General features: G+C 41.9%; 3 protein-coding genes and 1 long non-coding RNA gene across 6 annotated transcripts; 1 reads left to right on the top strand and 3 right to left on the bottom strand.

The window, feature by feature from the left end:
* Positions 1 to 56: 56 nt before the first annotated feature.
* ssx2ipa (synovial sarcoma, X breakpoint 2 interacting protein a) lies at positions 57 to 6,943 on the bottom strand. 2 transcript variants are annotated; one of them, XM_033650484.2, is made up of 14 exons: positions 6,804 to 6,943; positions 5,565 to 5,715; positions 5,186 to 5,352; positions 4,876 to 5,085; positions 3,359 to 3,469; positions 3,111 to 3,246; positions 2,947 to 3,022; positions 2,673 to 2,853; positions 2,413 to 2,560; positions 2,071 to 2,207; positions 1,681 to 1,854; positions 1,464 to 1,581; positions 752 to 905; positions 57 to 613 (listed from the first exon to the last, which is right to left on the bottom strand). In XM_033650484.2, the coding sequence occupies exons 2-14, from the start codon at positions 5,605 to 5,607 to the stop codon at positions 469 to 471; spliced, it is 1,800 nt and encodes a 599-aa protein (XP_033506375.2). In that variant the 5' UTR covers positions 5,608 to 5,715; positions 6,804 to 6,943; the 3' UTR covers positions 57 to 468. The 2 variants fall into 2 exon arrangements, with proteins under 2 accessions (XP_033506375.2, XP_033506376.2); XM_033650485.2 differs by lacking the exon at positions 6,804 to 6,943 and adding an exon at positions 6,654 to 6,784.
* Positions 6,942 to 23,498, top strand: LOC117271932 (uncharacterized). Its single transcript, XR_004502922.2, has 3 exons — positions 6,942 to 7,072; positions 15,279 to 15,398; positions 23,206 to 23,498. It is a non-coding gene; the product is annotated as an uncharacterized LOC117271932 (long non-coding RNA).
* LOC117271930 (mucolipin-3) lies at positions 10,471 to 16,092 on the bottom strand. The gene is made up of 13 exons (XM_033650486.2): positions 16,008 to 16,092; positions 15,197 to 15,481; positions 14,944 to 15,111; positions 14,697 to 14,850; positions 14,334 to 14,415; positions 14,156 to 14,252; positions 13,967 to 14,066; positions 13,666 to 13,778; positions 12,313 to 12,462; positions 12,052 to 12,153; positions 11,851 to 11,973; positions 11,523 to 11,729; positions 10,471 to 11,385 (listed from the first exon to the last, which is right to left on the bottom strand). The coding sequence occupies exons 2-13, from the start codon at positions 15,422 to 15,424 to the stop codon at positions 11,245 to 11,247; spliced, it is 1,665 nt and encodes a 554-aa protein (XP_033506377.1). The 5' UTR covers positions 15,425 to 15,481; positions 16,008 to 16,092; the 3' UTR covers positions 10,471 to 11,244.
* Positions 17,662 to 20,178, bottom strand: bcl10 (BCL10 immune signaling adaptor). Of its 2 annotated transcripts, none has more exons than XM_033650488.2 (3): positions 19,884 to 20,178; positions 19,076 to 19,364; positions 17,662 to 18,964 (listed from the first exon to the last, which is right to left on the bottom strand). In XM_033650488.2, the coding sequence occupies exons 1-3, from the start codon at positions 19,932 to 19,934 to the stop codon at positions 18,558 to 18,560; spliced, it is 747 nt and encodes a 248-aa protein (XP_033506379.1). In that variant the 5' UTR covers positions 19,935 to 20,178; the 3' UTR covers positions 17,662 to 18,557. The 2 variants fall into 2 exon arrangements, with proteins under 2 accessions (XP_033506379.1, XP_033506378.1); XM_033650487.2 differs by having other exon boundaries at positions 17,662 to 18,967; positions 19,884 to 20,174.
* Positions 23,499 to 25,075: the final 1,577 nt, after the last annotated feature.

A 25,075-nucleotide genomic window follows, 5' to 3' on the forward strand; every position in this document is an offset into this window, starting at 1 on the left:
TGCAGCTCCCATTTGAATCCACTAGTGGGCGCCACGTTAAAGACAGAGAGAGAAGCTTTCATTAAAAATATCTTTATTGTGCCTTTACACCAACTGAGCAGCTCAGTATCAATCTTATGTCAATATGTGCTCCCATTTAAATCATAATTTATACATCTAGAATATGTAAACATTAATGTCAAACTAAATCTTAACATTCAATATAAACCACATGTTAGAAAAAAAATGTGTTGAAATCACTACTTGGTAGATACCCTCCTTTAAATATAGCTTAAAATCTGAGTTGTCAGTGTTGATTTGTCTGAAAGGAAAGAAATGATCAATGGCAGAATCATTAAAGTGCTTTCTTGTTTGATCGGCTTTGGTGAATGATCCGGGTGTGTGTGTCCATAACAACAATAAGCGGTGATGGAATTCAGCCATGAATCGATGCTATAGTCCACTGTGAAATCACAAAAGGGGAGTTCTTCAAGTGGGGCTGTTCTCATCTTCACCCAGAGAGAAGATACTCAAGTCTCCACATCGAAGTCTGCTTTTTGATTTGACACGAATTTCTCCGTCTTCAATGGAGCTGGACTCCTGCCAGCGTCCTCGATTTGAGTGTCTGGAGGAACTGAAATGAAAATACAGCATAAAATTAACAGGTGTAACATGACATCAGCAACACCAGCAGCTGGTCCAGATCGCAGCACTGCAAAACACACATTTAAATGTAGCTAAATACAGACAGTATTAAGTGACTGAGTAATACCTGCTGTCTGGTATCAGGCGGAGTGTCCGGTAAAGTTCGCTTGTGGATGGCACAGCAGCATTTTGTGTAGGTTTAGGAGTGGAGAACGTGGCGTAGGTTGATGACTTGGCCAGCTGAGCTTTCGTGGAAGACATTCTCATCTCTGGCTCACTTCCTGAAATGCAGTGGATGTTAAAATAAAAGTCAGTGACAGGTGTTTACATGCAGTGTTCTTTATTTATCAGCAACTAATGAAATATATCTCCTCTCTTGACGCACTGTTGCAGCTCATACTCCCTGTATGTATGAAAATAGATACATTAATTTCAAATGTTGTGACCGTGACTGCCCGCATACTTCCATGCGTCCTTTATTCTGGCGCAGATACATTGAAAAGATGGCACTAGAGGGCAGAGTCAAAGGTTTTGACAACAGCAAACATGGCAACACAATCCCAACAATATCTGGTGGTACTGCTCTGCTCTGTCCGTATCCATAAGCTTTCAGAGAATGTGCACAAATGCGAACAAAATGAAAGCAGAGTACGGACAGAAGGCTCCATCAGTGTGTATATATCGAGCATAAACAAGCCATTAGTCACCAAAATTATTCAGACTGTAGCATACTCTGTTACTTCTTATGTAGCCTCAAAATAATGATGTCATCATCTGCGTCTGCGTCACCATTTCCCCTCTCTTACGTGCAGGTTTTTGATAAAATTACACAGACTTACTGATTGATAAGGCACTTTGACCGTCAGACGAGGAACACCTCCTCCGGTCAGTAAAGGGAGTCATGTTCAAAAACTGACTCTTGAGCCAAGAGGCACGGTCCTCCTCAAAGGCCTTTTTCTGTGGAGCACAAATGATTAAAAATTAATGCAGGGCCATTACAAAAGCCATGTTGTATGTTGAATAAAACTGTGGTGCAGCATCAGAGGACTTGGGTACCTCTCGCCCCAGGCGAATAGCTGCCTCTGTGAAGTTCTTTCTCTCCCTCTCGAAGTTTCTCTTCTGTTCCTCAAAGAGCTTCCATTCCTCTTTGAGCCGCTCCTTCTCCTCCAGTGTGTAGCAGTCATTAAGGAGAGCTGCCGTCTCGTCATCAAATGATGTGTTGAGCTGTTGCTGGATGGGCAGAAACAAGACGGATGCTTTAATCATTTTTGACCAATTTATTCATGAAATTGTAATATACAACACACAAAGGCTCATTTATCTGCAATTTCACCCCACTTGTAGTGAGAAGCCTCTTATATTGGTATAAAACTCTGCTAAGCAAATGTTTAACCTGCACAGACCTACTGACCATCTCTGCTCTTATACAAACAAGCAGAAGCTGACCTGGAGGAGCTGTTGCTGTGCATGAATGAACTCCTTGCACTGCTGCACTTCACGCCTCATCCTCTCCATCTCATCCTCGTGGGTCTCCCTTGGTATCACCTCTTTATTGGCCTCCAGTTGATTCTGCACTTGTGAGGCTTGGACAGAAATACACCAGCAGTTGATCTTAATTTCTTCTAGGTGTACAGTACATCTGTAACAGCTACACATTTTTCCAGAATCCAGCTTTTTTTGTAACCTCACATAACGATGTCTGACAAAAACGTTATCTATACAACTAGCACCAAAAGAACTGACGTTATTTCTGCAGTATTTCAGGGTGTGTGACGGTGCTGCGTGTACCTTGGCTGTCTAACTTCTCCATATGGCTCCTCAGTTTCCTCCACTGCTGGCGGATGCTGTTGGTGAGCTGTTCCCGAGCATGCTCACAGGACTGATCCAGAGTTTCCCTGCTTGAGTCACCTGCCTTCTCCTCCCCGTCTGAATCAGCCTGAGTGAAACAGAAACAAACATGTTAAATCTGACTCACATGCTCACAGGTAACAACTTCTCAGACCTGTTTACTGAGTTTACTTTGTTGCACATTATGAGGAAAACAATACCTGCTCCTGGCTGTCATCAGTGGTGGCTCCTCTCGTGGATGGCGGCCGTGGACTCAGGATATGTATCATCTCCCTCTTCATCTGCTGGAGGACTTTCTTAAGCTCAGCATTCTCCAGCATCAAGGCCCTCTGACTTGCCTCGTAGTCATTGAGCAAGGACTTGTACATCTCACCCTCGTGGCTGCAGAGAGCGATTTAGAACTACAGTTATGTGATGGATGATTACACAATCTACAAATATGATTAACAAGTGAGGAGATGGCTTTCATGATACCTGGATGTCGATTTTGCGGTCCTCCAGTGGCTCCTTTTTCCATCTGCCCTTCCCAGGCAATTCAGTACATCAATAGCTAGGTGGGGGAAAACAGGAGGCTCAAATTTAATGACCTTGTTCTGAAATTCCCAGATTACAATTTTGCTATAGACGTCCATATTTACCTAGTTTCTTATCCTTTCTGTCAACAAGCAGCTGGCTGAGGCGTTCCTTGAGCTTCGCAGCTTCTCTCTCTTTTCTCTTGGCATCATGACTGTACTGAGAGGCACGGCTGGCAATGATACTCTGGAGCTTCTGAACCTGTCCAGGATGACTGAATCATGAGTTTGGCAGGCTCACACATAATGTATGTTTTTGGACGTTTTGTAAAACAGAAAACATCACTGTTGGTCAATATAAGATAAAATGATACCTCGTCTTTTTCTGTTTTTAAGCAGCTCTGCAAAGTCTTAATTTTGAGTTGGAGCTGTCTCTCCGTCTCATGTAGACCCGATTTCTCCCGTATGGACAGCTCCAACTGATCCTGGAGGCAAATACACATAAATTATTAAGAGCATAAAGAGGTGGCAATGTTTTGCACAAGAAAGTAGTTCAGGGTTGAAGCTACAAGAGTGGATTCCTGAGCAACACCCCATCCTGAAATTGTCATGTGTTATTTGAGGATTTATTAAGACAGAGTGTGAGGGTGCGTTCCATTTGTACGAAAGTCAGAATTTCTAAGTCGCAAATGTCAACTGGAACGGATTTCCGACTTCGAAAGTTGGAGGAACCTCACGATCCCGACTGCTCCGTGCGTTGACAGTAGTGAAAGCTGTAGTAATATACTGTTTATTGGCACTGGTGTCTTATTTACGTCTCATTAAAACAGTCGTACACAGAGTACTGTCCAACTTCTATCAGTGAACATGTTGCTACAGTGTTTTTATGCACAAAATACAGCGTAATGCATTGTTATGACTGTGGAATACATCTTTGTTGATGCTACATACTTCAGTCATGTCTGCATGACTGTCGCTTTTGGCCAGGAGAAGATGTCTTCAGGTGGTGTCCAACTTTCACTGGCCGTTTCGACCCTAAACCACAACGCCCTCCAGCTGGCGGGTCCGGCAGTGACGGCCAGTCACTGCCCATCTTCTCCTGGCCCCCAGCTCAACTCCTCGCTCCTGTTCCAGAGCCAACAAGATGCTCTTTCCGCTGCCTCCCCCAACCTGCAGACAGCTGTCTTCCTCTCCCTTCCTGCTACTCCCAGAGCTGTGAGTGTCTTCCACACAGACTGTGCCGGGAAACCCCTGCACCCAACCTCAACTGGAAATAGCCAGGCCTGCCATCCCTTGCCCCTGCACTGCTCGACAAGGTCCTGGTACTTGGAAGCCTTCCTCTCGTACGCCTCCTTACGGGACCGTCAGTTCGATCAGAATGATCTTTTTTTGCCTCCTCTGACCACAAACTGGGGGAAGACTTGGCTCCTTCCCAGGTCCACTCTCATCTCCCACGATTGTGCTGCTTGGAGACGGCCCTTCTTGATGATGTTGAGTTAAGCACCTGCAGCACTTCTCCTACCTCTATCCTTCCACTTAACATTGTGATACAAATAACCTTCTGTTTCTCCCTCATTTAGATAGAAGAGGTATGTTTAGCCTTGCAAGCAGGGGCAATTGTTGCGATAAGGGAATAGTGAAGCTTCTGAGCACAGTACTTTGTAAGGTTTGTCCTTGTTTAGTTTCTCTATTACAGAAGTCATTCATTTCATTTTGGAAGAATGGGAAGGGAGGAAGTAAACTGTATACAGAATTATATGCTTCCTTTCTGCCCTCTAGTGGTCAACAATCCATCACTGCACCTTACACTCAGGAATAAAATAATACACTGTTCTATCTTTAAACTACACTGAGACATATGTGACCCTGAGAGGCCCCCCGTCATACATGCCTTGAGTCTGGAATTGTTCATCTGCACGTGGTCCAAGGCGCTGGACTTCTTCAGCTGTTCTTTCTCCAGCTCCTCCAAAGTGCACATGTTGCGTCTGTGTAGCTGCATTAGCTCATACATGGCATTCAGGGCGGGCACTGGGCTCAGGCCGGGTGCCACTGGTGAGCTGGCCTCGATGCATGTGGAAGAGAGGCCTAGTGTGTCGAGCTCCTGTGAAAGAAAGGAGTGAATGTTGTGAATGTTCTCCTCAGAAATTAAAAAACTCAACAACATATTGCAATAATGAGCATTTAGCGGGGCATTTCTGTACCTGATTGATGTATGAAATGCACTGAGGGATATTATCCTCAGTGCAAAAGGCACTTATCACATTGTAGGAGCTTTTGGTCAGGGGCAAAGACGAGTACATCGACACAAGGTTGTTCTGTCTCGAGGGGGACATTGTCACATGCGATATGCTGGAGATCTCATAGTTTCCTATAAACAGAGAGCAGAGACGGGGCAATCATGGCAACTCACATTACATCCACTGTACAGTCGCAAACTGAGAGGCTTGAATTAGGTTGCTGCTCTGAAATGAGAACAAAAATATGGGTCACCTCTAGTAGAGCCTAAAAAAAGCTTACCCGATGAGCCTTTCTATTCTTGAAATATTCTACCGACTACACCCCATTAGCAGAGGAACTTACCCATAGATGTCCCTGCTGGCACAGTCGTCCACCACTCTCCCATATCACCAACACCACATCAGGAAACAAGGATGTGAGGTCATGAGTTACCAACCGGGAGGTGGATTAAGCAGTCAGGCGGTGGATCAGAGGCTCCCACTGGAACTGAGCCCTGCAATGGAGCATCAAGCCATGAGACAGACCCGCAAAAGATAATCTGGGTTGCTGCTTCACCCACACAGGATTAACCATCCGATGTGTGCCAGTGGGGCTTAGATTGGGGTTTAAAGAGCTCCCTCCCATTGGCCACTGGCAGCTGAATTGCAGAGTGGTAAAATGATCTCAGCCTAAAGCCAAAAGATTTGGAGATAAAAAAAAAGAGGGAGTCCATTTCAGACAGGCTGAATCTGAGTGTTTTTACTTTTGTGCCTTCAGGACAATATTATGATCTTGACTCTGCAGGAACAAGCTGAACCAGATAGCTACCACTCCCACAACTTCACAATGCACTGAAATGTTCCGACTTGTGTTCAGGGGCTGTCAGGCACATTGTGTTGGTGCACAAAAGGGAGTTTAGTAATGCAACAGTAAAAGCTTGAGAGCACCGTGCTGGTGAGGACACAACTACCAGTCAATACGAGTGTCTGCGTCTCTGTGTCAGCGTGCAGTTATCTGACACACCAGAAAACATGCACAACTCTTATCTGAAGTTACACAGACTGAGGCGGAGATAAAGTCAAGTGTGCTTCGGCTTCATTTACTTTGTTTTAATTGAATGCGCCTCGTATATTAACAAGTTAGCTTCACGTTCGCTGACGTTAAACTACAAGGTAACGTTCGCAAGCTAACGTTAGCTAGTTTGCTAAGCGCTTGTTGGGGCAAAACCGTGTTTTCATGAACAAAATTAGAGTTAAATAACTTAAAGAAACAATTTGACATTGAACTAGTTCACTTCAGGTGTGTAACTTAGCCTTAAAGCCTAGTTTGACACATGTATTTGACGTCAGCTAACGCGTTAAACCGGTATTTACGTTACTAAGTTAAAAGCTAACGTTGCCGTTTGCTAACCTGGATGATATGTTAGCTTTATGCTAAGTTAAACATACTCACAGGAGCGGCGTGAAACGCGTCGACTCGAGTGGACAACTTTGGTGTTGTTGGCAAAATTAACTAAATGCTCCTTCATCGAAAACAACCACCAACACAGCATTGAGCTGTCCCCGTGTCCGCAGCAACACAAGCATAAGAAAAAAATCTCACCTATTATAATGTGAAGGCGTTGAAGCAGAGATGCCCCGACAGCAGGTAAACCAAACCAGCTCCTGCTGCAGCCGATGATGTTTTTATAAGTCTGTTCCTCCGCCGGCTTCACACCAAACGTCTTGGTTATTGGAGGCAGCGTTGTTAAGCGACCAGTATCTGAGCCATGCATTGGATACAAACGTGCAGTGGACGATTATGCAAATGAAAATGCTGTCAGGTGTCATGAAGCACAGAGCTCTGCAATAACAGCCCTGAGGCAGCAGCAGGTAAGTGCCACCTATGCAAGATCTCAACCTGCCTCTGCACATACAACAATAACACAGTCACCAGCATTATACACCACATGCTTTCACTAGTTATTCATGGAGCAGGCTGTGGTGGAATAAATGCACTACACATTTGATCCATGGTGGATCAAATGGATCCAGGATAGTGTTTTTTTTTTGTCATAGTTAAAAGTGAAAATATTATGTTCATGGGTGCAGATCCCTGGGGGGATTTCTGAAAAACACAAATTGCCCCCCCCCAATTCTAAATAGCCTAAATGATTGAAATTGAACAAATGTATTTTCCAACTCCACATTCCCAATTCTAAAATAAATAAAAATAGTGAAAATTATGATTTTGTTGGGTTAACTTGTCTAGTTGTCCTACTCAATGAGACTTTCTTACACGTTGTGCAAAATGGCAGACGAAAACAAACAAGGCACCCAACTGTACATGGACATTATCAAAAATGTGATGTGATAAGTACAAAATAGGCACATTTTGTTATTGGGATATTTATTCCTATAAAGATGATTAATGAATGGATATGAATAGAGATGTACCGATACCACTTTTTCCTTCCCGATACCGATTCTGATCCCTGAACCTTAGGTATCTGCCGATACCGAGTACCGATCCGATACCAGCGCGTAAAATAAAAATGGATGGGATATGAATTGATGTATGTCTCAACTCCTAAAACTCTATGTAAAATATTAAGAAATAAACACATAATAGTAGAATGAATGCCATGAAACTTTTTTTTTTATTATTATTATTGTCCAGTGTTGACACAGATCAAGACACAGGTTAAAGTACAGCCACACAATTTGGTAAAAAAAGACATTTTAAAGGCTACAGTAGAATGCTTTTTAAACGCCGCTCCGTTTCGTTTGCCTGTAGCATGCGTATGCATAATGACGTGTTCTTGTCCTGCTCGACTTGACCGCTGCCTTTGACACTGTAGACCACAACATTTTGTTAAAACGTCTGCAGCAGCTAGTGGGCATTGGTGGTAGCGCCCTGGACTGGTTCAGGTCCTACTTAGCCGACAGGACTATGTGTGTTGGTCTTGGTGCCTGTGAATCCTCCTCCACTCCACTTTTATATGGGGTCCCACAGGGTTCAATTTTAGGACCCCTGCTTTTCTCCCTGTATATGCTTCCCCTAGGGTCTATCCTCAGTAAGCATGGTGTCACTTTTCATTGCTATGCTGATGACAGCCAGATATATGTCCCCCTGAGTAAAAGCGATGCCTTTTCCCTCAAACCCCTGCTGTCATGTCTTGAAGATATCAAAGCCTGGATGGCCCTAGACTTTTTAAACTTTAATGAAAAAAAAAAACAGGGGTGATGGTGTTTGGCCCCAGCGGCTCCTGTGTTTCCTCCCCTGTTGATCTGGGTCCTTTGGCAGTTTATGCAAAGTCTACTGTTACTAACTTGGGTTTTAAGATGGACAGTGATTTTAAATTGGACCGCCAAATTAGTGCAGTTGTAAAGTCGAGTTTCTTTCACCTCAGGCAGCTTGCGAAGGTGAAGCCTTTTCTTGCACATGAGCACTTTGAAGCAGTAATCCATGCCTTCATCACATCTCGGCTGGATTACTGCAATGCACTTTATTTTGGAGTTAGCCAGTCCTCCCTTGCACGTCTCCAGTTAGTTCAGAACGCTGCCGCTCGTCTGCTAACTGGAGTACGAATGAGAGAGCACATTACACCCATCCTGGCCTCCCTCCACTGGCTGCCTGTGCACTTTAGAGTTCATTTTAAGATCCTTTTATTTGTTTTTAAATCTTTAAATGGCCTCGCCCCGTCCTACCTCTCTGAGCTTCTTCACCCCTACGCCCCTGCCCGGTGCCTCAGGTCAGCTGTTTTTATTGTTTTTTTTTGTTTTAACTGCTTTTTATTATCTCGCTGTTTTGTTGTTTTATGAACTCCTATGTACAGCACTTTGTTTCAGCTGTGGTTGTTTTAAAGCACTTTATAAATAAAGTTGAGTTGAGTTGAGTTGAGGCATTAAGTGGTATCAGATTGGTCATAGGCTGTACTTGCCGATACCACATTTAAGGCAGTATTGGAGGCATTTCCGATACTGGTATCGGTATCGGTACAACTCTAGATATGAATTTATTAATAAATAAATAATAATAAATAATAAATAATAATAAATAATAAATCTTATTTTGTTGGGTCAACTTCTGTAACTTGTCAGTATCTATCGTGCTCTTAGAACTGTACTAATACTAGCATTTCTGGCTCTGTAAAAACATGTTCAGTTAGTGTAACCAAGCTCAGTTAGAGGCTCATATTCTGATAATCATCCATATCAACTGATGTATACAGTAGTCCCATATACTGGGAGAAAGGGAAGATGATGAGGCTAAGAGATGAGAACGTGAGTGGACATAACATGCCTGAGACCCTGAAACTAGAAGTAGCATTAACTAACAGCGAAGCAGTGAAAAGGAGGGTGATGGCTGGTTCCATCATGGGCCCAAAATGGGCATCTTATCTGGGGCCCCACTTGGGTAAACCCACACATGCGGGCAATAGGTAACCCATGAACGATCCTATATAGGGCCCATTTTTCAGCCCGTTTACTACCGACATCGGCCCCACATACAAATGTTGGCTGGGTAGTTACATACAGGAAATATGCAGACAAAATATGAACAGTACAAGATACTACAAAGGATGGAAAGCAACCACTTACCATGAACTTTAATTAAGTAGCTTTTTCATATTACATATTGCACATTCGGGGTAAGTTAGATTTTAAAATCAGTTAATCTACTTTCACTTTTTAATTTTTAATTTTTAATGAAAGGTCTAGTGTGTATAGGATTTGGTGGCATCTAGTGAGGTTGCAGTCCTGAAACTTCTCCCATGTGCCATGTAGGACAGGGGTCAGCAAGCTTAACTATCAATAGAGCCATTTTTGACTAAAAACATTTTTTAAAAAATCTGCTTCGGCTGCAGAACATATTTGAGCCTTTTGGTAACACAGCCTGTTAAGTCTAAATTAGCCTATCGATACTGACACAACTCTAAATAAGCATTCAGAAATGTGTTTTACTACAAGATGGTTCCTCTGCAGTGGACTATTTATGATTATTTGGTACTTTAACACTGCAGCGCTGGCGGTGAACGCAAACAAAGCTGTCCACACACTGTTCAATTCTGTATTTTCCTCTTAGGCTTTTACTTTTTCTGATTTGGCATCCCATGCTAGCCTAGCTGGGGAAGCTCAAGACGAGCCACCATGGTTAAGGTTTGGCAAAGTTTAGAGGACAAGGTGCCAGGCCATAGATGTATGATGCATATTTTAATTGACGAAATGTTAAAAAAAAAAAATGTTTGAATAGAAATGTTTTTCTACTCAGTGTATAAGCTACATACTTTTACAATATATGAATTGATTTAGTCCCACAACAATGATAAATAAAAATATAAATGCTAAAAAAAGTCATTATTTTTCATGTGGAGAGGGGTTTAAAAGCCACATGTGGCTCTGGAGCTGCAGGTTGCCTACCCCTGGTGTAGAAGAACTACTGTGGCCCATGCGAAAACGCCTGTGGTCCTTTCTAGAACCAGTGTTTGGGTTCTCCATCTTGGGCTACAACCTGCTATGTAGATATAAACAGCTCCTTCTTAGGTAACAAAAACACAGTGATTCTTAGTTTCATGTGATTATACACAGATGAAAACATAGTTATGAATATTATGTACCAGCTCTGCCAAACGATGCCCCTAAATCCTTCACACTGGACCTTTAAGTATTCAAGTGCTTGTGAAAACCCTACAATTATGTTGTTACTGTGCAGTCAGGAGGAAATTCCTCTTCAGGTAATCACTGAAGAAAAGCGGAGTTGAAAACCACTCTTGAATGCATCACTGAACTAAGGAGGGTTTGGTTGTAAGTGCATATTCATATTGAATTTACAGCTCTCAGGTTATTAAACTGGTGACTATATAACTGACTGGTCCTCTGAGTCTAGTGTTCAGTGATTCACGTTAAAAAAGAAAAAGAAAAAACAAGATATTCTGGCATTCACATGCATCAGTATGATCAAATGCTCCACTCTTCAGTCTCATATTCAGCCATACTCAGTCTCATGATACGCCAGGTCTTTGTCTGCACTCGACAAAGGTGAAAACCTCCATCTTCTCACTTCATCCAAAGCAGCAGCATGGAGAGAGGCAGCAGACAGTTGGGTCTTCATCAGTCTGGTATCTTCCAGACTCAGGCTGGTCCCTGCACTCTGCTATGAATGCCTGAAGCTGAGACACTGGCACCTTGTCTTGCTGGTGATGCTGGAAAAGAATCATCGTGTTAGGTGTTAGGGCACCAAAATGCAAAGATAAAAAAACCTATGACATACTGTCTACAGCAAGGTCAGAGGATATTTCTCACTACGTGAATGCTGTGAACGCAGGTGACTCAGACTGACCTTAATGGTCTCATAGGTGTCAGTGATGAGTGCGATGAAGAGGCTGAGCACCATGTAGATGAAGAGGGAGATGAAGGAGTAGAGGTAAAGTCTGCTGAAAAGCCACACCATGTAGCCGCCGTGTCTCATCATCAGGAAGGTGGCGTACATGTCGTCCCCGTTGATGAGAGAGAAGAGGCACTCTGTCACCTTGGCGAGCGTTCGAAACTGGAAAAAAGTGTTTATAATATTTCAGTGTCACTGGAGTGGAGCTCCCTGATGTGTAGGGGGATTCATCAGGCCACAGTGACACTTGAAATAGATTGATTATGATAATTAATTGTTGTACTTTGTCATGGTAAGGCCCAAGGACGATCCAGCCACAGAAACAGTACCCGAGGTAGATCATGGCAGCACAGCAGCAGAATCGGATCACATTTGGGAATGCCGCCCTCAGGGTTAAGATTAATATCTATAAGGAAATACAGGTTTTCAGTTTCTCTTCTTGGCTGATGCATTATGCAAAAACAAAAAACATGGAAGTTCGTACGTTGTATTTCTTGAAGAAACCAAGGTAACGAATCACGCCGACCCAGACGAGCATTGTGGCCGTACCCAGCAAGATACTGCAGACGTCGTAGTTTGTCAGGTACTGCAAGAGAAAAGAAAGTACAAATAGATAAACTAGCCATCAAATAAGTACAAGTTAAGGGCCTGTACTCTTTACCCATTCCCTTTACCCTCAGTCCAACATACCTACAGTGAATATTTAATTAAAAATATAGCAAGTAAAGGTCAATGAAAAACAAACCTTTGTTTGTATTCCAATTTTGAGTGCTGACCCAGCGATGGTCAGTGTGTCGCTCACAATGATGAGGATATACCAGCCATTCACAAACTCCATGCGGTCTGACCAGGACACAATTTTATTGAAGTAGGCATGAAAGAATATGTTGAACTCCTGCGTGAGAGAAAATTCAGATGTCGTAAAACAAATACACAACAAACCAGGATTCACAGTTACATATGGTGGTTAGATTGCACAATTTCCACATGTTTATAAGAGGTTTTATAGTTTTTATTTGATGGAAAGGGGCTCTCATAATCCTATCAGAATAAAATACTGGTTATGGCCCTGAACCAATAATAGTCAGAAAAAAAGAGGCTAAAATTGATTGAATATTTTTAAGTTATATTTTTTGTTCTTTCAACATAAATGTCTGAATACTTACAGGATTAAAAATTGAGGCAGGGAAAACTGAATCAGTTATTTATAATTCATTTATTTATTGTTGGTTTAAAGTGTTTCCAAGTGGTATTATTGTTGGCGCCACTTGGAGCTTAACGTCTACCAACAGGGGCATCCAGTAGCTCCCCAGGTAGAGCAGGTGCCCTGTGTACAAAGGCCATGTCTTTGCCACAGCAGCCATAGGCTCAATTCCAACCTTTGGCCCCCTGCTCCACGTCACCCCCCTCTCTTCCCTCTTCACACTCATCCTGTCCTATCTCATCAAATAACGGCAAAAAAGCCTTTAAAATAATCTTAAAATCTACCAACAACACCAGACACACTGTACTTTGGTTGTTCCACTGTCCAAAATTTCCACTACTGGTGATTGTACCCTCAAAGAATTTACACTGATTCTCTTGAGTAACTGGGGATAACTAAACACTACCCTCTTCCTACCCTAAAACCACTGGGATTTTTCTTTTTTATAAAATACCCGCCGTGTGTAAGTCCCACAAATTCCTAGAAAACTACAGAGGACATGACCTCAGAATCATATAGCATCAGTCCTGTCATGAATGGATTACTGGATAGGCCTACTGGGCACAGGCTCAGGGGCCAAAGTGACAGGGCCCACAAAATAATCTCAAAGAGATACAAAACCATCCCCCAAAAAAGCCTGTGTGTTCTACTCCTATGTAGGGGAGGTGGTGGGGCCCTTGGCATACCTGTTCCCAGGGGCCCACAGTGTCATATGCTGCCCCTGGGTCCAACATCTGATGCTGGTTTGCATGTCATGTGTTGTGCTGATTAAATCAGTCATTTATTACTGACTGAATGACCTCATGGTTTAACTGTGGTAAATAAATGTGCCTGATGTACACTCGTCGGCGGTGAATGACGGTAATGATTTACTCGTTCCTCCACGTAACTTACAAACTGGAGTTGGATGCCGTTGATGACAGATCGCGTGCATAGGATGAGGGAGGTGAAGCAGGCGAGGATGACCACAGAGTCACATGCCAGGAGCAGGTAGTCGTTCTTACCAGCTAGAAACCAGAGCCACAGATTTCAAGTTAGTTGATGCATTAACAGATTTCGTTGCTGCTGCTTCTACATGCATGTCAGGGGTTGCAGAGTAGTGTCACTGTGCCCCCTGCTGGTTGTTGAAGCAATAACCAGTATGAGTATTTGGTTTTAACACATGAATGGCTGAGATGAAACTGGTAAAACTTACAAGTGCCTTCCACATTCCAGTCTCTGCATTCATAAATTCTTACATCATTCTTCACATCAACCTTTATCTTTCCGCTGTGTGCACGGTTGTCAAACATGATCTGTTTAAAAACAAAAAATGAATGAGTGGCAGGTTAAAGGAAAGCAACGAGACGTGTGTGTGTGGCATATTTGAGACAATGTCACCAACCATGATATGGAAGTCATAACAGTCTGGCAGCTCGTGGTGCCGCACAGTCTGCAGATTGATTGTTTTCAGAGTAAGGTAGATGTTCACTGATAGCAGCCTGGACACACAAACACATATTAGCAGGCAGCACTCTCATCATCGCCTGGCGTGATGCCAGTGTTCCCAGTGTAGTTATTACCTTTTGAAATCTAAAGAGAAGTTCACATGTGTGGCTGAGCCGCTGTGGTCAAACGACTGCACAGGATAAATGTTAATGCAATCTGTGAGGAGGAAACACAAGTAATACACTCAGACAGCAGTTCAGCAGAAGAATAACTCAGTGTTTATGATACACTGCTTCCTCTTTTTATGTCACAAGAAAATCCACATTGTGATTATTTGTTCCATTCATGCTGTGACTCAGCGTCCATAAATACATCAAACACTATGGATACCACTCATGGTAGCTGTTAGACATAAACGCACATGTTCCACAGCTACTCCATCTGATGATTTAATGATTTTTAAAATGTATTTATAAAGCAGTTTGGTGCTTTTTTACCTTTATCAATATGTGGATCAATGTCAAAGGTCTCGTTTCCAGGATCGATGCTGCTGTTTCTGTAAAACTCTTGGCAGACAGACAGAGGAGCGTACTTGCCATCAACACTCTCGTATGCAAGATTACCCACTGTCAGGTTTTGGAGATTGATGTACTGTTAAAAAATGCACAAAGAAGAGTGAAACTTGTTTTTCATACATTACGTGATATAACTGTCCACTTGTCTTGGATCTAAAAGTGTCAGTACCCTGTTGATAATGTAGTGGATGTGATCATACACATCAGCCTTTCTGTAGAGTGCGTAGCTGCCCATGTGGTGATCCTTGTATCCTTTTAGAAACAGATGTCTGAACGTCATCAGATTTTCATCTTTAAAGGTGACCATCATTTCGTTGCTCAGGCCGAAAGAGACCAACTGAACATTAGAGGGGGAAAACATTTAAAGATATCTACGCTGTGCACATTCATGCCTGATGACAAAAACACAAAGAATTCTCTACCTGGACTGTGATGATTGCAATTTTTAATATCTGTAGCATCAGTTTCCATGGTTTACGCCCCCTGGCTCTGTATTTCTCACAGGGGTTCATGAAGAAGTACTTGAGCCTCCGCCTGAAGTCCTCCACCATCTTCGAGTCCAGGGTCCGAGTGTGAGCGCTCCATCTGCAGTGGCCGTTCAGCCTCCTCTCCTCCGACCTCGAGGTACACAGCGGCTCAGAGTCCTCCATTACGCTCAAGTACAGAGCAGAATTCAACTAATGTATGAGAGTTCTGGCGATGTTTTCCTACGTATAGGTCATAAATGTGTTGATAAGGTAAGGGTTCAACCATTCCAGTCATTGTGATGTTTATCAAACTGGTTCTCCTGCATGGGCTCACTGCTGTCATTCTCTGAACTCTCTTTAGAAACACCGTCTTCAGCGCAAATATAAGCTTGAATGTTCTTACAAAGAGCATTTTAACCAATATTTAGCTATTTTTTAGCTCAACTACAACTTATTGTAGCCTATTGTAGCCTTAGCCGGCCTGCAACAGCAAACATGTAACAGGCAGCAAATGCAGACTGCAACTACTTGTGACATTACCTTATGTTATACTATCAATACATTTAAAACCTTTAAAGAAAATCACTACAGTGAACAGAATTGAATGAAAGTTAAATGTGCTTACATTCTAGCTGTCATTGTAGTGTACTTATATAATATCTTCACAGCCTCTTGCTGGAGTATTTATTTAATACAGAGAGCAAAGGCAAAAAATTTGAGTAAAAACACGACATATATACAATACTACTAATAATAAATAAGTTACCTGCTGTGCAACAGCGAGCCACAGAGTGACTATCCTTACACTCCTGCTTCTCTGCTGTCTATGCACTTCAGACAGTGCAGTCACCACACCAGCCGTCACCACAATGACTGTCATTCCTCTGTGTCATGTTAAGCTTTTCCAGTTTTTCCAAAACAGTTACAGAATCTCTGCACACGCAGACACTACTGCAGTGAATTGGTTTTGAGTTGCAGGAACAACCAAGAGTCTCAGACATAATAGGCCAAAGGTGGCAGGATTTACCTATCCTGACCCGAAAAGATGCAGAAAAATTGGTCCATGCTTTTGTTACCTCTAGGCTGGATTACTGTAACTCTCTATTATCAGGTAGCTCTAGTAAGTCCTTAAAAACTCTCCAGCTAATTCAGAATGCAGCAGCACGTGTACTAACAGGAACTAAGAAACAAGATCATATTTCTCCTGTTTTAGCTTCTCTTCACTGGCTCCCTGTAAAATCCAGAATTGAATTTAAAATCCTACTGTTAACTTATAAAGCTCTAAATGGTCAAGCTCTGTCATATCTTAGAGAGCTCATAGTGCCATATTATCCCACCAGAACACTGCGCTCTGAGAACACAGGGTTACTCGTGGTCCCTAAAGTCTCCAAAAGTAGATCAGGAGCCAGAGCCTTCAGCTATCAGGCTCCTCTCCTGTGGAATCATCTTCGTGTTACGGTCCGGGAGGCAGACACCATCTCCACATTTAAGACTAGACTTAAGACTTTCCTCTTTGATAAAGCTTATAGTTAGGGCTGGCTCAGGCTTGCCCTGTACCAGCCCCTAGTTAGGCTGACTTAGGCCTAGTCTGCCGGAGGACCCCCCTATAATACACCGGGCACCTTCTCTCCTTCTCTCTCTCTCTCTCGTATTCTATTACTGCATCTTGCTAACTCGGCCATTCTGGATGTCACTAACTCGGCTTCTTCTCCGGAGCCTTTGTGCTCCACTGTCTCTCAGATTAACTCATATCGCAGCGGTGCCTGGACAGCGTGACGTGTGTGGTTGTGCTGCTGCCGTGGTCCTGCCAGATGCCTCCTGCTGCTGCTGCTGCCATCATTAGTCATTAGTCATACTTCTACTGTTATTATACACATATGACTATTGTCACACTGTATACTGCCAGATATTAATACATACTTTCAACATTTTGTATCACAGTAGCCAGAACTATAATATTATTACTTTCATTAATGTTGTTGTAAGCTACTGTCATTACCTGCATCTCTCTCTCTCTCTCTCTCTGTCTCATTGTGTCATACGGATTACTGTCAATTTATTATGTTGATCTGTTCTGTACGACATCTATTGCACGTCTGTCCGTCTTGGAAGAGGGATCCCTCCTCAGTTGCTCTTCCTGAGGTTTCTACCGTTTTTTTCCCCATTAAAGGGTTTTTTTTTTGGGGAGTTTTTCCTTATCCGCTGCAAGGGTCATAAGGACAGAGGGATGTCATATGCTGTAAAGCCCTGTGAGGCAAATTGTGATTTGTGATATTGGGCTTTATAAATAAAATTGATTGAATTGAATTGATTGACCTTAATGATACGTCCTTGCTATCTCAGATTAAATCAGCAATAAACTCATAATCACTGTTTTTCTGAACCACCACACAGTCACCAATGATGAGAGGAAACATGAGTTAATATAGAAAACCTTTAGTATGCAACACATTATTGTACATGACCAGTGAAAAAGTAAAAGTGGGACACAGTTTGTTATTTCACAAAATGCTTTGCGATTCAAGACTTCTGTAGTGACGAAAATGTAAAGCAACTTGTTAACTTAATGCTGAATCCAAACAGAATGAACTAGAAATCACCAACACCACTCTGGTCGAAGGCAGCGTCTCATGAGGTCAGACTGGCTCGTTACACACATAATGCTCAGGTAGTCATTCCAGTGTATTAAACCTTCTCACTGCACCTAAACTGTAGCTGCTGCGTTCTCACACTGAACACTTCAACAGGAAATCGCACCTTTGGTACGAGAGGAGGAGCAGAAAAGGTTACAAGTAGGTGAGTCAGATTTTCTGAGCTCAGTAGTTATTTTGGGTGCGAATCAGGATGTGCGCCACTTATTTTTTTGTGGGTAGTTTCAGATTTGAATCATAATTTTGCGAACAGTACTTTATTCAGGCAAACATGTTGTACAGCTGCTTTTAACATTTGAGCAATGGGGCTTATTTTGTTAAATAAAAAATGGGAGTATTGTGGAAAAACATGGGTGTATTCTTAAAACTATGGTATTATTTTGACCTCATATTCAAGCTAAGTTAAAAATTGGCACCCGTATAAAACATGTTAAAACAATACTGCAGCCCAAGTGTTAAACTGTCTCCATTTTCTTTCTTAAAAAGCTGATTGTATAGCACTAGTATATCCCACGTACAGCAGTTTCTGCCTAATCAAAGGCAGGTGCAACACCAAAGAGACTGTAAGACAACACTGAGAGTTTGTATATGAGTTGAGTGGCTGAGGATTCAGCTAGTTTGTCCTTTTAACTGCATGATAAGTGTCTTATTATTGAGATGTGTAACTAAAAGATGCTCCTGTGTGATGCTGGAGTGAGAGAGCGTGACCGCAAGGGCTGGAAGTTTGGGTCTCCTCCGCTGCTGGTGCATCCTGGCGCCGCAGCATCTATGTTGGAGGGGGATTCGACCATAACCTCCTCAGGCAGCGGAGGAGCTCCCGGGTCTCCGGGCCTCGGGAGGCTGGAGGAGGTTGTGGAGGAAGCTACGCCGATGCTAGCGCCAGCCACAGATGCCAAGTCTCCGCTTTTCTGTAGCGATGGCAAATTGAGCGAGCCCATTACGTCTGAAGTGGAAGGGCTTCGCTCTCCGTCCGGGTGGAAGAGCAGGGTGGAGTTGTTTGAAAACGTTGAGGGGAAGTCGCAGGTTGTGGTCAGGGTGGAGAGGCTGGTGTCACAGGAGGAACTGGAAGCCCCTGCTGTGGAGCGACAGAAGAGGAGGGGAAAAGTGAGGTGAATTAAAGCATCAAGAACATGTACTAGATTTGAAATACACAACAGATGTCAGTGTGACTTGGATTATTGACCTCTGAGAGCCTCGATCTTCTCGTTTTTGGCCTTTTGCACCTCATCTGTGATCTTGGTGATGATGAAGTTCTGTGAGCGCAACTCCCTTATGGACTCAATCAAGGAATCCAGGCCCCGGGGGTTCTCAGCCAGTATGTCCAACAACATGGCCGTCCTCTTGGTCTGTGTGGTCCTGCAGCTGATTTCCTCCGCGTCATCTCGTGTCAGGATCCTCCGAGAGCGCAGGAAGTCCAGGTGGCGTTCGGCTCGGATCTTGTCGCAGAGGTAGTGCCGCAGTCTGGTCAGCACCTGGAAATCCAGAGCAGCCAGTTAGGAGAAGCAAAATGGGAACAAAGTGAGCTAAACAGGAGGGGTAAGTCATTGCACAGGGTCTGGGAGGCTGAGAATCTGCTGGATTTGACTCAAACAACAACTACTGTGGGGAACATCCACAAAAGTCTGTCGCAGGGGGTCTGAAATCACTTCTCTAACCTGGTCTGGTTCAGCTCGCAATGGTTTATAGCTGCCTATCCCTGTTTAAGCTTCTGGAATTGCTTTTGATAAGTCACACTGAGCAAACTCTGTCTGTATTCACAGAATAAAGTGCATTCAACATTGTGTTGTCCAATCCCCCAGAGGACTGAGTGTTGATGTGGGCACAGAGAAGGTGTGGTGGGGTATTTCCTCCTTTAACAGGCCTTTAACGCCAAACAATGTACAAATAAAGTGTCGGCAGAGCCATAAATCTGACTACAGTTCCTTCAAACCCCACCTTATCAGAGTTAATATTCACTCTGAGACAAGATTTGCCTTAAATATCATACTCACGTCTTTTTTAATCTCTGCCATTTCATCTTCAGTGAGGTGAGGAACATCCATCCCTCCTACCCGCAAAGTGTAAATCCAGGTGTTCCGGGTAAAAAATGACGACTAAAATAAGTTAACACGACAGTGATAATGAAACAAACTACAAGGATAAATAAACTGTAAGCGTTAACAAACGTGGCTTGTCATTATTTGTCGTTAAAGGTGGCGCATCTACTGTCCATTCAACTTTTTTTATGATTCGAGAAATCCCCGGACTTCCTGATTCAGTCGGTTTACGTCGACACGAGAAGAAGAAGAGAAGTACACACAGCAGAAGCGTCACTGTCAAACTAAGAGTTGATTCACGTGGTTATGTGTCTGATACAAAAGCCTAAAATAAAGATAAAAACGTCTCTTACAATTTCGGACCAAGCAGTTGTTCAACTTTCCTCGTTTTGTTCCGTTTTAACCGTTTTCAAGTTTCATTTAAAGTTTCTAATACAGGTGAATTGCTGTTACGACTCCGTCCACTGGGTGTCGCTGCCGGCTCTCACAACACATTATCATGCTTAAAGAGAATAGTACTGTACTTTAGTATGATTTTAAGGTACTTATAAATTTGTGCTGGAATATTTCAATTTCATACTATCATCTATTGGATAGCCACATGTAAAATATGGTGCAGTTTGAAGATTAAACTGTCCAGCAGTATACAAAATAGTTGCTTTATATATTATTGATTGAAGCCCTATTGCTGTTTTATTATTTATTTTACCAAATAATTTTACTTTAACAAGTTTTGTTGTTCATATGTCAATCCACACAATTCTCAGGCACATTAGCAGTTGAAATGTACCTTCTGTATATGGGGCATTCTACCGAATGTGTGCAAAGTTGGGCTGGAAATATTTTGAAATTTTGTATGTTTTATTTTCAAAACTTTGTACCTATATTGTAACATATGTAAAAGTCACATATCTAGTAAAATTACTGTAAATTTTTTGATTGTATTTTCAGACTGTTTTGGAATGTTTTTCCTCTCCCAAAATTTGTCACTACCGAAACATATAGTATTATATTATACAAAAAAATATATATCAACCTGTTATGCTTGTTCCTTCCCTTGTTTAAAGATGTAAATTTTTACAAATTTTGACTGAAGGTTTTCACAATTAAATCTATAAAAATTAATATTTTAACAAATTTCGAAGTTCAAATTATAGAATTCTTCAAAATCTAAATGCAGTCTTTCTTTGTAAAATGCATAACGCTGATCAGATTGATTTCAGAGTTAATAACTGATGAAACAGAACATAAATGTTAGCGATTAGCATCATAATACTTTAGCTGATAACTCAATATACTTTATTTTTTACAAAACACCCAGTCTTTCGGTAGTGACCGTTACACTGTTTTTAAGGTTGCATCATATTTCCTCAAATGTATGCCTTATGGTGGGAATATTACAAAGACAAATGTTTTGTGGTCAATAAAACAATTTAATTTTTGAGAGAGTAGAGTAGAGTAGAGTGAAGAAGAGTATAGTGGAGCGGAGCAGAGCCTAATAGAGTAGAGTAGAGCATAATAGAGTAGGGCAGAGCATAGTAGAGGAGAGCAGAGCAGAATAGAGCAGAGTAGATCTGTCTTTTTATACGTTTTTACACCACACACGTGCAATTAATGGGGGTTGCACAGAGTGGTCATAGTGCGGCACCCCTGTAGCACTTTAGAGGTTTAGTGCCCTGCTCAGGGGCACCTCTGCAGACCCAGTTCTGAAGCTAAGTCCCTACAGACTGAGCTACTGTCACCCTAATAGTGTCAGGTACAGGTACTGGGGTGGCAGTAGCTCAATCTATAGGGACCTGGATTGGGAACCAGAGGGTTACCGGTTCAAGTTAGTGTCCAGACCAAATATGGAGTGTGAACTGGTAGCTGGAATTCGCCTCGAGCAAGGAACTGAACACCCAAGTGCTCAGGGTGCCTGTCCATGGGCAGCCCCCTCACTCCAACATCCTTCCATTTAATGCATCTGTAGGCCCTGTTTGTGCATGTGTGATGATAAACAAAGTTCATCTTGTTCTAGAACTAGATGGACTCACAAGACTGCATACACGTAGGCAATACAGAGAGTGTACAAGGTGGCAAAATGCTCCTCATCCAGCTCTACATACAGTATGTGTCAGCATTCTGATTTAAGTGTTCCCTTAATTTTTTGAGCAGCGTATGTTATGGTTGAACAAAATACAGTTTACATGTTGTCCAAAGCACTGGGATCAGCTTTGACAATGTACACTGACTGATATAAATGGTGCAGCTCTTAGTAACAGCTCTGCCTGCAAAGTGACTCTAAAGCTTAATCAACAGCCCTCCTAAACAGTTTGAATGCAGCCTAATAAACTGCCGGCTGAGTGCGCTTTGTTAGTAGTGTTGGAGGGAGAAGCCTTCATTTAAAGGTATATAATGTTTATTGTTTTTATTGAATTATAATTACTGATACATCAGCAAACTTTGTATTAAAATCCCCTGCTTATATGAATAATAGTGTGATGGTATAAAACAATTAAATAACACCTTTTCGAACAAACATAACTGTGGACACAGGGACGAGCAGACACAGGATCAAAGGCTGATAAATTATGAGATGGGCCTGTCATATGAAACACAGTAGGCAAATGCTGAGGTTAGCACAACAAAAACAAACTGGCGTGCCAGTAAGTCACTATGACAAGCAAAAATTAATACACCAGAGCTGGTAGACCTACCTGCTGGTTTCCCATGTGCTGATCAGTTACACTGAACACTGAAATATAAGTAAACATTTTGAGGAATTATACTGTGGTGATGCTGCGTGCTTCATGTCAGGAGGAGGATGAGGACCATTAATGTTACAGTTCAGGAGTGGCAAATGATGCTACAGGTCCAGGGGTGCATTGTGGTGCAGGGGGACTCACAGCATGATGCACAAAGACGGTGGGAATTAAATCTGCCCTAAGTCTAGTCTTGCCGTTTTTGGTCTTGGCAAACTGGTCTACACCAAATTGTGCCTGCAGTGAGTTTACTTCCCACACACAACAGCTCACTTTTGTCTACCCACAGACATATCCCATAGTGGTTGAATGCATACAGTATGAGGGAACACTTTATAAACAACTTAAAACAAATTCAACTCAAACTGATGCCGCTTGTTATACTTATATAAACTTTGTTGAACATTCACAACTAATGAAGTTCCTTAAGTTAGGGAACAAAGACCACACCTTATCTCACAAGGCAATGTCAGACCCAGGCCTATAGGTGTGCCTAACCACTTCTTCTGTTTCTTTTTTCTTTCTCTCTCTTTCAGCACAAGAACAACAGGGAGATGCAATGGAGCCTGAACTCACCTCGCAATGAAACAACCTTCTTACCATGAGCCTCAACTCCCTGGGTTTTGCAAGCCTTTTCCAGTTCCTTATTTTAAATAAACCAAACACTGAGTTTCCCAATGATGTGGTCTTTGCTTGTGGAAAATGTGCAAATGCAGTATTTGAGAATGATGACCTCACATATTTTTGTTGCTGTAGTCTGAAGTGAGTCTAAGGTTACACTTTTTCTCATCTCTGTGTCAGTGATGAAACTGTGTATGTGTACCTCTCTCTCTAAACGATTGGAACATCCCCACACAGCACCATGGTGGAAACCATGTGAGAGGACAACACAGAAGGAAGGGCACAGACAAACTGCTTGACATCCTTGTCACGTGTATGAGTTTATTAGAAGTCACTTCATTGTAGTAAATAAGTACATAGTGCAAAGACAAAGATACATAAAATATATATGTCTATAAACTGCTGCTGCTGCTGCTGCTGCTGCTAGCCCAGTGACCCATTGTGCTGACACTTAACAGTCATTGGTAGTCACCTGTTGGTCTCCTTCTGTCCCACTGAAAGTAATTAAGATAACATTAGTTATTAAATCATTACAATCATTACATTATCAATACATATTAAGATGTGATTGCTCTTGACAACCACACAAGACTAAGGACAGAACTGAAAAGATCATTTAAACCAATAAAAGCAACATGCTGTTTCACCAAGATAAAGACACACATACACATTACACATAATACTGTGTAATAACACATTTCTATCATATAAGTATGCTGTTGTATACTTATATTGGCCTGTATACATATATAAATACATATCCTTATCCACATCCCTTATATATACACTGTGTACATACTGTGTAATATTCCTGTGCAAATTCCAGTGTGCAATATTTTGCCACTTCCTGTGGAATAACATTTGAACATTTCTGTATTTTTACAGTAAACATACTACACATCATGTGTATAACAATCATCCTGTGCAGCTATTAATCATGAGCATACAATATCTGTTTCAGTGAAAGGTGAATATAGATTTTCTATTATTTTCATTATATGTCATTTGTATTTAATTTTAATATATTTTATCCTTATTTAGCACTTAATTACTTTCATGCTTTTTTCTATTGCCTCTGCTCTGAGCTGCTGTAACGTGTGAATTTCCGAGGTGTGGGATTAATGAAGTCTTACCTATTGTTAACACCAACACTCAAATATTAGCAAATTTTACTTTTAACATAAAGAAGTAACTGCATATGGCGTGATACACATATATTGTAAATCAATGCAGTTATTGACAGCTACTTGACAAAAATCGGAGCATGGATACCAAGAGGCGAAGCTCCGTTGAATTTTTGCCAATAGCCACTAGGGGCGCTGCCGCCATTTTGGACTGTTGAGCTTGGACTGTTGCGCCCAGACAACATGCAAGATGTCAAGGAGAGAGGATGAAAAAAGTGAAAGAAAACAGTGTAGTGCAATTAACTGCAACAACTATCAGTGGAACACCTCGCACCTGGCCTTCCACCGTTTCCCTGTAAGTTTTAAAGTGTTTTAATATCAATTTAATATGCCAGTTTTGGAGGGAAGATAACACTTGCCAAACTGCACTTGTCAATGCACTGAAACGGGAGTTATAGTAATCACATTGTTATTCACATGGATGAGCTTTTATTTGTTATAATGCTTTTGTTTCATATAAAATGGTAGAAGAGAAAGCAACGGATGAAAAAGAGTTTATCATTAAAATATATATATTATTATTTTATTATTACTGTCCCCTATGAAAGAACAATCAACACTTTACATACTTTACATGTTGTACATAGTACTGTATATATAT

This window comes from Epinephelus lanceolatus, chromosome 12 (genome assembly GCF_041903045.1).
Source record: "Epinephelus lanceolatus isolate andai-2023 chromosome 12, ASM4190304v1, whole genome shotgun sequence".
In the NCBI taxonomy this organism is placed as follows: domain Eukaryota; kingdom Metazoa; phylum Chordata; class Actinopteri; order Perciformes; family Serranidae; genus Epinephelus; species Epinephelus lanceolatus.

Excerpts from the sequence above, each read along its gene's own strand:
- ssx2ipa (XM_033650484.2), bottom strand. The coding sequence starts at position 5,607 with ATGGGAGAGTGGTGGACGACTGTGCCAGCAGGGACATCTATGG. Across the intron at positions 5,086-5,185 it reads GCATTTCATACATCAATCAG|GAGCTCGACACACTAGGCCT; the intron begins GTACAGAAATGC and ends TTTCTTTCACAG. Across the intron at positions 2,561-2,672 it reads CTGATGACAGCCAGGAGCAG|GCTGATTCAGACGGGGAGGA; the intron begins GTATTGTTTTCC and ends TGTTTCACTCAG.
- LOC117271930 (XM_033650486.2), bottom strand. The coding sequence starts at position 15,424 with ATGGAGGACTCTGAGCCGCTGTGTACCTCGAGGTCGGAGGAGAGGAGG. Across the intron at positions 14,067-14,155 it reads GTTATGACTTCCATATCATG|ATCATGTTTGACAACCGTGC; the intron begins GTTGGTGACATT and ends GTTTTTAAACAG. Across the intron at positions 11,386-11,522 it reads ACACCTATGAGACCATTAAG|CATCACCAGCAAGACAAGGT; the intron begins GTCAGTCTGAGT and ends ATTCTTTTCCAG.
- bcl10 (XM_033650487.2), bottom strand. The coding sequence starts at position 19,934 with ATGGATGTTCCTCACCTCACTGAAGATGAAATGGCAGAGATTAAAAAA. Across the intron at positions 19,365-19,883 it reads TGGCAGAGATTAAAAAAGAC|GTGCTGACCAGACTGCGGCA; the intron begins GTGAGTATGATA and ends CTGGATTTCCAG. Across the intron at positions 18,968-19,075 it reads GAAGATCGAGGCTCTCAGAG|CAGGGGCTTCCAGTTCCTCC; the intron begins GTCAATAATCCA and ends GTCGCTCCACAG.